The 13,147-nt window shown below is 38.5% G+C and overlaps 1 protein-coding gene across 2 annotated transcripts in view; it reads left to right on the plus strand.

Annotated features, from left to right (window-relative positions):
* Positions 1-223: 223 nt before the first annotated feature.
* The window catches only part of USP15 (ubiquitin specific peptidase 15), a 136,116-nt gene continuing 123,192 nt past the window's right edge, over positions 224-13,147 (plus strand). Inside the window, exon 1 of one of the 2 annotated variants that reach the window (XM_058308351.1) lies at positions 224-721. In XM_058308351.1, the coding sequence (XP_058164334.1) occupies positions 633-721 (89 nt within the window). In that variant the 5' untranslated portion in view covers positions 224-632. The remainder of the gene's footprint in view (positions 722-13,147) is intronic. The other variant, XM_058308350.1, reaches the window with a different exon arrangement.

Consider the following 13,147-nt stretch of genomic DNA (forward strand, 5'->3'; position numbering starts at 1 on the left):
CCTAGACTAGGAATAAGCGTCTGGAAGAGGACCAAGGAGGGCACTGTGGCCAAGCGTTGTTTCGTATCTTTCTTTGTTTTGGTCAATTTTCACTGAAGTCGGGTTGTGTGACTCGCAATGAGAAGAAAAGAGTAACAGCCGCTAAAATGATCGGCGGGAGCTTAGCCCTCCGCACGCCCCCTCCCCCGCCCCCACGTCTCACCCCACCCACCCACCCTAACCTACCCTACACTACCCTACCACACAGTGTGAGTTAACGCGCTCAGAAGGGTTTTCCGGCGTCAGTGAGGAGGGAGGAAAAGACAGAAGTTGAGATGGACGGAACCGTGGCACTACATAAGCAAGAGAGAGCGCGATCATCCGCCGAGGAAAGTTAAAAACGGGGGCTCCGAACCGCAGGAGGTCGTGGCCAAGGCAGGATGCTGGAGAGGCGAGGGCCGATGGGGGGCAGCAGATCGGAGCCGCGAACCCAGTCCACCCCGAGGGCCCCCTCTTGTCCTGAGTTGCACTCCCCCTTCCTTTTCGTCTCTTTTGGTTTCGACCTGGCGGCTGGGAGGGGCCGCAGGACGCCATTCCCACAATGCTGTGGGGCTTGTCGCTGCCGCCGCCTCCGCTACCGCTAGTGGAAGAAGATGGCGGAAGGCGGAGCGGCGGATCTGGACACCCAGCGGTCTGACATCGCGACGCTGCTCAAAACCGCGCTTCGAAAAGGGGACACCTGGTGAGGGAAGGGGTTGAGGTCTCCGCAGTTACCCGGGGATTGTGGGAAACTGGGCTGGAACCGCGGGCTGGTTTCTTTAGCTGGTGACAGGTGCGGGCAGGTCCGGCGGCGGCCGCCTTGGGTAGCAGGATTTTGGTCGTTCCCGAAATACTGGGGCAAAGGTTGGACCGGAGATGAGGGCCAGGGTTCGTATCCTGTCGGGGTGTGCTGAGAGGTGTGCGAGAGGGGTGGCTGTGGCTCGTGCAGTTCTCTTCGTCCTTTTTTCTTCCGTAGTGCCGCTCCCACCTCGAGCCTTCCGGAATGATAGGTTACAGTCGTGCAGCGTGAGTCTCAGTGTTTTGACAGATCCCGGTCCCGCGGTTTATCACGGTCTCATCCGCTTTACTTTTCCAGTCATTTCCTTTCTCGTCATTGTCGGTTTCCAAGTTTCCTCTCATTCTGGTTCTTGTATTCTTCCGGGAGACAGGCGGCGGGATGGTTGCGGTTCGTACTGCACAGGTGGCATGGGTCAGGGCGCCAATTAGGAGAAAGAAACCTTAGTTTCTAGTTTCTTGTCAAAAGGAGAGCGCGGAGTAGGGAACCTTAGGCTTATAGGAGATACCACGTGGTCTTGTGCTTCAGTGGAGGTGGCTGGATAGAAGCCGGCAGCGTCTTTTTGGAAGTGCAGTCCTCGCCTCTTTTTCAGTGAGAACGTAGGCCTGTAAAAACTAGATAAGTCTACTTGAGGTTTAAGTAACTTGATAATATGCAAACTTTTGAAATACCAAAGGGATATACTCTTAAAATGCTGGAGGAAGTATGGAGATTTTAATACTTTTCGGCCGTATCAACTAGCATCTAAAATAACTTGAATATGTGACATAAAGACAAAATGCTTAATTTATTGTGAAGGTGAAAGCAAGTACGCCCATTTTACGATTTGTGTATGTGTGCTTAAAATAAAAATACAACTACATCACTTTACTGAAGACCGAGCTAAGGAACATATTGTATCCATTGTGTCTCTTTATTATAATAATTATTTTCACTTTCTTCTGTCGCCATAATAATGGTAATTTGAAGAATGTTTTTTCATGTTCTCTAATATAACTTTTAGTGGAAGGAGCATAGGGTTTAGACCTGAGTTATGTCACAGCTCCACCCCTTAAATTAGGGAAAGTTCGTTTAAACCATTGCACCTCAGTATCTTCATATCAGAAATGGACAATAATAATTTCATTATAGGGGTTTCATTGTGATTCGTTAAATATTTGAAAAGATTCTATAATTATGAGACATTGAATTTCAGTTACCTTCTTATCTCCACCATTTACTATTCACAAAACACTGTGGTATTAGGATTATTTTCAAGTAAGCTGGTGGATGGCAAACTTGAGACTTGAATTTAATTAATTTGATCTAAGTCTTTGTACTGTTTTTCTACTTTGTCAGGCTGCATACTATGTTTATATAATAAAAATCCCTAACCGTGTCAACATAAACCTGTTGCAGTACAACATAAATATGACCTTTGAATGATTCAATAATCATTATTCTTCAAATTGGAGTGTTCCTAAAATGCTTATTACTGTGGGGGAAATGGGTGTTTCTTAGGACACTGACATTTACTTTGTTACTTTGGCCTGTGTATTTTTAAAGATGAAGTCAATTCCTGTTCCCTATTGTATATTAAAGAACATTTAAAATTCTTAATTTATCTAGTCAATTACCCCCTCATAAAAAAAGATAAATGCAGATTTCCTTATAATAAAAATCTGTTATTCTTTTTAGAATTGACATGTTTTTGGTGTACTGAGTAATAATTGGTGTTATTGACTCTACAGGATGATTGGAGTGCTTTAGTGTTTTAGGGTCATTAAAATTCTTAAGTGTGGCATTTTTCAACTGAATATATTTTTGCATTTTGACAGTTATTGTAAATCAAACTAAAGATAATTTTAAAGAGTAAATATAGGCGGTCTGTTAATTTCTGTAATTTCGATGCTTTCATTTTAAAGGAAACTGAAACCCAGATCTTTTAGGTAACAGCAGAATATGTAGGTTTTTATCCAATAATTATTTTTTCTTCTCATTTAAAGAGATTAACTTACAGAACAGGGTGGTGCTGGGCAGTTGCAGAGAAACCAATGTGGTTTTTATGTGAGTCAGTTTACTTACCACTTAGCAGATGAAACCTGTCAAAAAGTATAGAGTAAAAATTTGCTTCAGAATTTTAAGGAAAGTAAGTAAAAATTTGTTAATGTACTTGTTCAGAACTTGTAAAGTAATTTAATTTTTGTTACTTGGGCTCACATTTCAGAACTCAATAAAAACTTGGGTTTCTCTTTTTAGCCTCTTTCTTAAAAAGCTTTGGATTAGTCTTTTCTGGGTATTTGGGCAAATCTTGTCTGTTTAGCTGGAATGGGCCATATACAAATGAACATTGTCTTGGTATATGTGTAAAACCATATTTGAAAGACTAGGCTATCGAGGAAAAAATGGTAGTCTACCATAAGTTTAGTGGGTTTTTTTTCTTTTTTTTTTCTTTTTTTTTTTTTATTTCTCTCCTTCCTCCCCCAACCCCCTGTTGTCTGCTCTGTGTGTCCATTTGCTGCATGTTCTTAATTGTCCGCTTCTGTTGTTGTCAGCGGCACAGGAATCTGTGTTTCTTTTTCTTGTGTCATCTTGTGTGTCAGCTCTCCGTGTGTGCGGCGCCATTCCTGGGCAGGCTGAACTTTCTTTTGTGCTGGGCGGCTCTCCTTACGGGGCGCACTCCTTGCGCATGGGGCGCCCCTCTGCGGGGGACACCCCTGCGTGACAGGGCACTCCTTGCGCATGGGCCAGCTCCGCACTGGTCAAGGAGACCCAGGGTTTGAACCGCAGACCTCCCATGTGGTAGATGGACGCCCTATCCACTGGGCCAAGTCTGCTTCCCATAAGTTTAGTTTTGAAAGTTTAATACAGATGTTAGAAGTTATAATCAAATGTATTAAAAAGAATAAGTTTCACTAACTGGTAACTGTTAACACCTCGTCAGGTATTTGACTCTGGGCGAATACTCAAATTTCTGTTTATTTGAGTGAATGCTTTTTACTGCAAAGTGATTTTCTACAGATGAAAATTCAGTTTACAGAAGTCTGAGATGAGAAGGAACAAGCTTTATGATATGCTTGGTACTAGACTTTAGAGTAAAAATTAGTCCAAAACTGATGCAAGAAAGTAAGAGAGTACTACCTCTATTAAAAAGTAGAGGTGGGAAGCAGATGTGGTTCAAGTGGTAAGGCCTCCACCTACCAAATGGGAGCACCCAGATGCTATACCTGGGGCCTCCTGATGAGAAGAGAGCGTGCCTGCACAGTGAGCCAGTGCCTGCTTGGCAAGCAGAGTGCCCACATGGTGAGACAAGTGCCCACACGGCGAGCTTGAGTGCCCATGTGGGTGCCTGTGCGGCGAGCCACGTGCTCACATGGTGAGCCAAGTGCCCACACTAGTGCCCGCATGGTAAGCTGAGTGCCCACGAGGCGAGCCGAGCGCCCGCACAAGTGAGTCATGCAGCAAAATGAAGATGCAACAAGAGAGACAAGGGGAGAGTCAAGGTGAAGCACAGCAGAGACGGACAGGGAACAAAGAGGGCACAATTGATAAGGAACCTCTCTTTACATCAGAGGTCCCCAGGATTGAATCCTGATGAATCCTGGAGGAGAAAGATGAAAAGAGAAGACCAAAAATTAAAGAGAAATAGATACAGAAGATTACACAGGGAATGGACCCAGACAGCAAAAACAGCAGGGCGGGGGAGGGGAAGGGGAGAAAAAAAGGGAGGGTAAGAAAGTGACACGGCTCAGCATCAAGAGGAGTAAAGCAGTGTTTTCATTATACTGTTTCTTGTTCTGTGCTTTAACTCCAAGGAGAGATACAGGAAATCATGAACAAGACTTTTAGGATCCATATAGAAAAAGGATAAAGGAACTCAAATTGTTTTGCTTAGGATAAATGAAATATAACTTAGCCTTCAGGTACGTAATAGTTTCTCCTGATGAGAGAAAAAGAAAATTTGTTTAAATTAATCTTCTATGTAAGTATTTTAGGAATGGATGAACCTATTTAAGAGGTGGCAATTAATTAAACAAGTTGTAAAGAAAAGTTGTGAGTTCTGAAATGCTCCTTGGGAATTTCTTTTAAAATAGACCTATTATGAGTAAATAAACAGGTAACTACGAATCATCAAAATCACTTCATTTTCTCCATTTTTATTAAATGTTATTATTCATTTATCATTCTCTCTAATTTTTCTAGGCAAATATAGTCAGTAGTAACCTGTAGCTAATTTGTAAAATTATTATAAAATTTTGCATGTTATTTTTTGTATAAACCCTAAGAACACTAATAGGCATAAGGTAACTTTAGAGAATAACTTAAATTTGCATTTAGAGTTGTTTAAAATGTGTGTGATGTTTTTGTTTCAGTAAATTGCCAAGGAAAATTCACTCTGATAAGGATTTAGAAACACATCAATTTCCGTTTTTAGAGCTTTCCTTCCATTCCTGCTCTTTTTCTTAGAATTTGGTCCCTTATGTTTGTGCATCTTTGTTGCTAACAGAAAATAACCTCATAATTACAAATTAACTAATAACCTAAAGGGACATTATTAGTCAGCATGAATGCCAGATTGTTTAGTATGTACTTACTAAGGACATTTTTACATTACTATTAAAATTAATTTTAGTTGTGCTGGGGTGTTTACCACCAAAAATAACCTAACATAGGGTACATATTACATTCATTTACAGGAAATGAAACTAGAAAGCGAAACTGTTTTTCATTGTTGGTAATTGGTGAAAATTAGGGCAGAAATAGTGACATTAAAGCATATTTTTAGCATGTAGCTTTTAAAATCTAGAATAGCAATTTTATTTAGTTAATGCCTTTTCATAAGTTTTTAAACTACTTCTACCTTGTTATTGAGTCCAGGTTTTGGGAACTGTGTTTGACCACAAAGATCCACAGCTTTAGTCAGTCATTTCATTTATCTATTTAGTGACACTCAGACTTTTTTTTAAATTTTTGCATATTCCCATTAACACATGCAAGTTATCTTTTTACAAAATGGTCTTGTGACAGTTATTAATCTCACTTTCACAGCAGTATAATAAAAAATTCGTTTGTCAGACCATTACCTGTAATAATTGTATCTAAAAACAGTTTGTGCCAGATACTGTTGTGCTTTTAAATATATTAACTTATTTATTCATCACCACAATTCTATGGTACGGATGCTATTATTATTACTGTTTCACATATTAGAAATCGTAGACTCAGAAAGGTTAAGCCACTTGACTTCCTTTGTAAAAGTAGTCAAAGGATCTCACAAGCCCAAGGGTGGCTGTGAAGCTAGGCTATTCTGAGCTCTGAGAGCCAGTTAAATCAAAACCTGAGAGCATTAGAAACAAAATTAATTACTTGACTGAACAGAGCATCATGTTCCTTGAACAAAAAACATGATCATGATAAGAGACCTAATTGTAACTGATAATTTGGGTTGCTTTTATTATTTAACTGCATGTTTCTACAGCTTCACAAAGTTTAATCAGTAATAACTTACTAGTTTAGTCAAGAGATATTGTTGATAAAGATAGAAAATTTATATTCAGAAATTTGAAAGGGGGAAAAAACTGAAAAACTTTTTGAATCTCAGGAGTGATAGAGCTAAGTAGTTATGTGTACCTATAGTTGTAGCCATAGTTTAAAAAGTTATTGAGCATTTACCATGTTAGGAGCTTTTTACATACATGAGATAAGTGATAGTGTTCTTATTTTACAGGTAGAGAAAATGAGGTCCAGAGTTAAGTACATGGTCCAACATCTGAGGAGCAGGGATTCTACCTAGGTAGTTTAAAGCCTGCTTTTTTTTTAAAGGCAATTTTACTGAGGTATACTCACTTACCGTACAATCCATCCAAAATGTACATTCGGTGGCTTTTAGTATAATCACAGAATTATGCATTTATCACCACAGTCAATATTAGAGCATTTTTATTACTCTAACAGCTGATGAAAAAAAACATTCCTCTATTACTATTCACTACAATCCATAGTTTTAAAGCCTGCATTTAAAAACTCTCTGACCCTACTGTCTGTCTGTAGTAATAGAGCCATACCTAAATTATGGAAGCAACTTTTTGAGAAGAATATTTGGAAGAATTAAAATCAAGTGACAGCTCCGTTCTACTAGTTTAAACAGCATTTTCATTGATTACCCATATAAGGAACCTATAGAATTTTCTTGGTCTCCTTGTTGTTTAGATGTCCAGTCTTAATAACAGCCTCATTTCTGACTAATATATCTCAGCTCACACACAGATGGTGTTTCCCATTTCCTGCAAAGTATTTGCTTATTCCTACATTATTGTCTTTACACATCATTCCTATAATCAAATATGTTTTACTAATTTCTGTCTTTCACTTACTTCAAAACCTAGCTTAAAACTACCTTTTGGAGAGTGGATGTAGCTCAGTGGTTGAAAGCCTACTTCCCATGTTCAAGATCCTGGGTTCAATCTCTTGTCCCTCCTGGAAGAAAAAAAGAACAGCTACCTCTGTAAAATCGTTAATTATCCCATCTAGATCTATGGCCTTTCTACTTAAAAATGTGCATGCATGTGAATAAACAGCTTTTTTGAGATATAATTCACATACCATATAATTCATAAGCCATTTAAAGTGTTTAATTCACTGGGTTTTTTTTTTTTTGTATATTCACAGAGTTTTGCAACGATCACTAGTCAATTTTAGAATATTTCCTTCATCCCAAAAAGAAAACTCATATTCATTAGCAGTCATTCTCCATTTTCCTGCAGTCTGCCTGCTCTGAGCAGCCACATTTCTAATTTCTGTCCATAGATTTGTCTGTTATGGACAGTTCATTAAATGGAATTTACATTATGTAGTCCTTTGTGAATGGCTTTTTAGAATAATGTTTTCAGAGATCATGTAGCATGTATGAGTACCTCATTTTTTTTCATTGCTGAAAAATAACTCCATTGTATGAATACACCACATTTTATTTATCCATTCATTAGTTGATGGGCATTTGGAATGTATCCACTTTTTTGCTGGTATGAATATTTGTGTGCAAGGATTTGTGTGGAAGTGTGCTTTCATTTCTCTTGATACACCTAGATGTAGAATTGCTGGAGTATATGGTCACTCTTTAATTTTTTTGAAGAACTGCTAGACTATTTTCCAACACAGCTGCACTGTTTTACATTGCTACCAGCAGCATATGAGGGTTTCAGTTCCTCCACATCCTGGCCAGTACTTGTCTTTTTTTATTATAGTCATCCTAATAGGTGTGAAGTAATTATTCATAGGGGTATTAGTTTACATTTCTTTCTTTTAAAAAAAATTTTTATTTTTCCCTACCCCGTCATTGTTTGCACTTACTATGTCTGTTCATCTTCCTTGTTTCTTTTAGGAGGCACTGGGAACCGAACCCAGGACCTCCCATATGGGAGGACATGTGCCTAATCTCTTGAGTCACCTCCATTCCCTACTTTGTTGTGTCTCTCATTTTTTTCTTCTTGTGTCTCTTGTTGCATCATCTTGTCACTTCAGCTTGCCGCGCCTGCCTGTCGCACCAACTCATTGTCTTGCTTGTCCTCTTTAGGAAGCACCGGGAACCTCTACTCCCTGCTTTGTTGCGTCTTTCGTTATGTTTTCCTTCTTGTGTCTCTTGTTGCATCAGCTTGCTGTGCCTCCCCATTGTGGCAGCTTGCACTGGCAACCGAACCAGGGACCTCCCATGTGGTAGGCAGAAGCTCAGTTGCTTGAGCCACATCTGCTTCCCTGTTTTCATTTCTCTGATGGTGTCTTAGTTTATTAGGCTGCTGAAAGCAGATGCTCTGAAATGGATTGACTTTAAACAATCACAATATATTAGCTTACAGTTGAGGCTGTGAGAATGTGCAAATCAAGGCTATACTCTCTTCCCAAAGACTGGCTGCTGGCAATCCTTGGGTCTCCTGCCACATAGCAAGGTATGTAGTGTCTGCTGGTCTCCCATCTCTTCCCAGTTTGCTTGCTTGAAAAGGCCATTCTTTTGCCATTTTGATCTTCTTATCAAAAATCAGTAGATTATAAAAGTGAGGGTTTATTTCTAGACTGTCAGTTCTCTTGCACTGATATATATGTCTGTACTGATGTCAGTATTACACTGTTGTGATTACTGTAGATTTGTAATTAGTTTTGAAATAGGGAAGTGTGAATTCTACAATTTTTTCTTCTTTTTCAAGATTCTTTTGGCCTTCTACTCTTTTAATTCTTGCTAAAATGTTGTTTTGTAAATACTCTTAAGTATATAACAGTATTTCAGCAACCCACGTAAGTGATACACTCCCCTTTAGCAAGCCTGTTTTCTTACCTCTTCTTATTGGAAATCCCCTCTGCCACTTTAGTCCTCAGAAGTATCCACTGTGTGTCATATTTATGTATTCTGAATGAATATTTACAAATCAGTTTTAGTTGGCCTTCTTGAGTTCCATGATTTGTCTTAGATGTAAAAAGAGGTCATACAGATTAGTTCTTGCTAACTGATAAATTACTGTGCAGAGCTGAAAATAGGTTAGAAATGCTTCAGATCTCAAAAGTAAGCTGTAAAGAGACAACAAACCAGGCCATTGGTTTATATGAAGGAACTTCTTAGTTTTCTTTGGTTTACTTTTAGTGAAGCAATGACATTCTGAGTTTTAGTTTGTGGTACTTTAAAAAAAGTCAGTGAAACATCTGGTTTATAATGATTTAAAATACTATCATCAGTGTGACCTTAGAATTAAAAATGTTTTTATGCTATCACTACATAAATATTTCTTTAAGTAAGGGAATAATGAACATCTAGAATTGTTTATGCCATTAATTCTCTACAAAATAGTTATAAATGTTCTTCTGAGATTAAGTGTGCTACATAGGATTGAGTTGAGATCTTCGTAAATTTCCTTACTTGTAAAAGAATGAATATCCTATGCCCACTTTGCAGAGAGAAATGTTAATTTCTTTTTCTTAATACACAAGATTATATTTACATCCATATTAGGCAGGAATGTTTATCTGACCAGTATCAGCATGAACATGTACTGATGAAAAAAAAACTGAATAAAATAGATAAATTCTGCTTTTTGGGCTTTTTCTCATACTGCTTTTGCTTTTTTTTTTTTTTTTTTTTGGGATTTTATTTTTTATTTATTTCTCTCCCCTTCCCCTCCCCCCCTCCCCCCCCCCCCCCGTTGTCTGCTGTCTGTGTCCATCCGCTGTGTATTCTTCTGTGACCACTTCTGTCCCTATCAGCAGCACCAGGAATCTCTGTTTCTTTTTGTTGCATCATCTCGTTGTGTCAGCTCTCCGTGTGTGCTTCACCATTCCTGGACAGGCTGCACTGTCTTTCACGCTGGGCGGCTCTCCTTACGGGGCACATTCCTTGCACATGGGGCTCCCCTACACAGGGGACACCCCTGCATGGCAGGGCACTCCCTGCACACATCAGCACTGCACATGGGCCAGCTCCACATGAATCAAGGAGGCCCAGGGTTTGAACCTCGGACCTCCCATGTGGTAGGCAGACACCCTATCCATTGGGCCAAGTCTGCTTCCCCTCATACGGCTTTTAAATTCCTTTATACATAGGATTGTTTCTGAGTCATATTGATCCCCATATGTGAGTATAAAAACACCAAACAATTCTTCTAGTAAATATAAAAACACCAAACAATTCTTTCGAGACACTGCTATCCCCATCCCCAGCCCCCAGCCCCCAAAACCTGGCTTTTTGTAGTAGCTTTTTCTCCATTTGAGGACTACCTTAAAATTGACTTGAAGGCCCCCAGCTTCTCTGGAGATATCAGGAATTACTGTTTTTTATTTACTAAGCATTTTACATGTATTTGATCGTCTTAACAATTTTGTGAGATAATTTCAATGGCCTTCACAAAATATAAATTAGATCATATCTCTGCCTTGCCAAAAATTCTTCAGTACTTTTCCATTGCACTTATAATTGAACTGATAAAATCCATATTGCTTTAAAGGCACACTGTATTCTGGTCCCAGTCTACCTCTTCAGGCTTATCTAGAATTTCTCCTCCTCTTGTCTTAAACCTCATCCTCATTTAATCAAATCTTCCGACACGCTAAATTCCCAATCCTAAAGTCTTTTGGGCTTTAGTACATGCTATTCCTTTAGTCTAGATAGCTTTCCTTCATACTTCTCCAGGAGTAACTCCTATTCACATACTAAAGTATTCCTTTTTTTTTTTCCCCCAGAGAGACTTTTCTTTATTCTATACTTCATCTTAGCCAAAATGCCGAGAAATAATATATCCTTTGTTCTAAATAGGATACCCATTATATGCTTTCATAGCTCTCTCTACTTTTCTTTCACATCCTTTACCACAATACTTTTACTTAGTGTCTCTCTCCTCCATTAGACTCTGAATTCTATGACCATAGGAACCTTGCAGACCTCCAGGAAAAATATTCTGAACAACTCAACAAGACATACAATCCAATTAAAAATGGAGTAAGGTTGAGGCAGATGTAGCTCAGTGGTTGAGTGTCTACTTTGCATATATGAGGTCCCTGGTTCAATCCCTGGTATCTCCTAAAAGAAAATGGGGCAAGGACTTGAATAGACATTTCTCAAAAAAAGACATATGAAAGCCAATAAGCACATGAAAAGATGACTCAACATCATTAGTCATTAGGGAAATGCAAATCAAAACTACAGCAACTATGTATGGTTATTATTTTAAAATAACCATCAACTATGTGTTGAATCTATATTCAGCATATATTTAGGAAGCGGATTTTGCTCAATGTATAGAGCATCCGTCTATCACATGGGAGGTCCAGGGTTTAAACCCAGGTCCAGGGTTTAAACCCAGGACCTCCTGTCCTGTGTGATGAGCTGGCCCATGATGAGTGCTGATGCGTGCAAGGAGTGCCATGCCACGCAGGGGTGTCCCCTGCATAGGAGAGCCCCACACACAAGGAGTGCGCCCCGTAAGGAGAGCCACCCGGTGTGACAAAAGTGCAGCCTGCCCAGGGTGGCGCTGCACACACGGAGAGCTGATGCAGCAAGATGATACAGCAACAACAACAACAAAGATGCCACTTGCAAGAATACAAACAGACACAGAAGAACATACAGCAAATGGGCACAGAGAGCAGACAACTGGGGGGCAGGGAGGCAGGGAAGAGGAGAGAAATAAAAATAAACAATATATATTGACTATATATTAAAATAATATTTACCAACTATGACGGTTATTATTTTAAAAGTAGAAAATAATGTGTTGGCACAGATACAGGGAATTAGATCCTCATACATTGACCATCAACAGATGTAAGGGTAAAAAATTTGTGTTAGATACATGCAGTGAAATATTAATCAGCCATGAAAATGATTGAAATTGCGATACATGCTACAACATGATTGAATCTTGAAAACATGCTGAGTGAAATAATCCTGACACAAACCGATAATATTATATGAACCCATTTATATGAAATATCTAGAATAAGCAAATTCATAGAGATTTACCAGGGTAGGGAGAATGCAGGGTTATTGCTTAATGGATTCAGAATTTGTTTGGGGTAACAAGAAAGTTTTGGTAATGGATTATGGTGATCTTAGTTTGTTGTGAATGCAATTAATCACTGAAATTGGGCACTTAAAAATGGTTAAAATGGGAAATTGTATTTTTATATGTTACTGCAAAAAATTTTTTCTGTAAAATGTTTTGAATGAATGAATTCCCATATCTGAAATAAACAATCTACAAGCTTTAGAGCTGAGTAATTTCTTGAAGACCCCACAGCAGATAATGTCAGAAACTGAATTTTATTTAGAATTCATGTCTACTCAAGTCTGATTTTAGGAGGTAATAATTTCTTTTCTAAGCAAAATAATCATGAAAACCACAAGTTGTGTGTGAAAAAATCTCATTCACTATTTAGTTTTTGCCACAGTTCTAGAATGCCTCTTAAAAGAAAAATGTTTTTTTTTGTATATTCTTAATTGATGTGAAAACATGATTCATATAGGTATCATGTGAACACTCAGACTTCCTACTAAATTCCTGAGGCAAAGATCTAACATTACCAAGGATGCCCTACTTTGAAAGTAGTTAATAGTAAATATGTAGTTAATAGTAAAATGGATAATAATTGCTAGTAACTATTTGTAAGTGTTTTCTTATTTATGGCTTGGTAATAACAGTGAGTATCCTTCTGCTACCTCAGTTTTAAAGAGAACCCCTTCTGGGTATATGTTGTATGATCTTAATAAGGATCTTTTAACATCTTTGGTCTTTTTAAAAGTGTTGTGAAAATGAAACCACTGATATAAATGGTTTTTAAAATAAACTTTCTATTCAATAGAAAGAGCATTGAGTTTTA

The sequence above is a fragment of the Dasypus novemcinctus genome, chromosome 12 (genome assembly GCF_030445035.2).
Source record: "Dasypus novemcinctus isolate mDasNov1 chromosome 12, mDasNov1.1.hap2, whole genome shotgun sequence".
NCBI classification, from domain to species: Eukaryota; Metazoa; Chordata; class Mammalia; order Cingulata; family Dasypodidae; genus Dasypus; species Dasypus novemcinctus.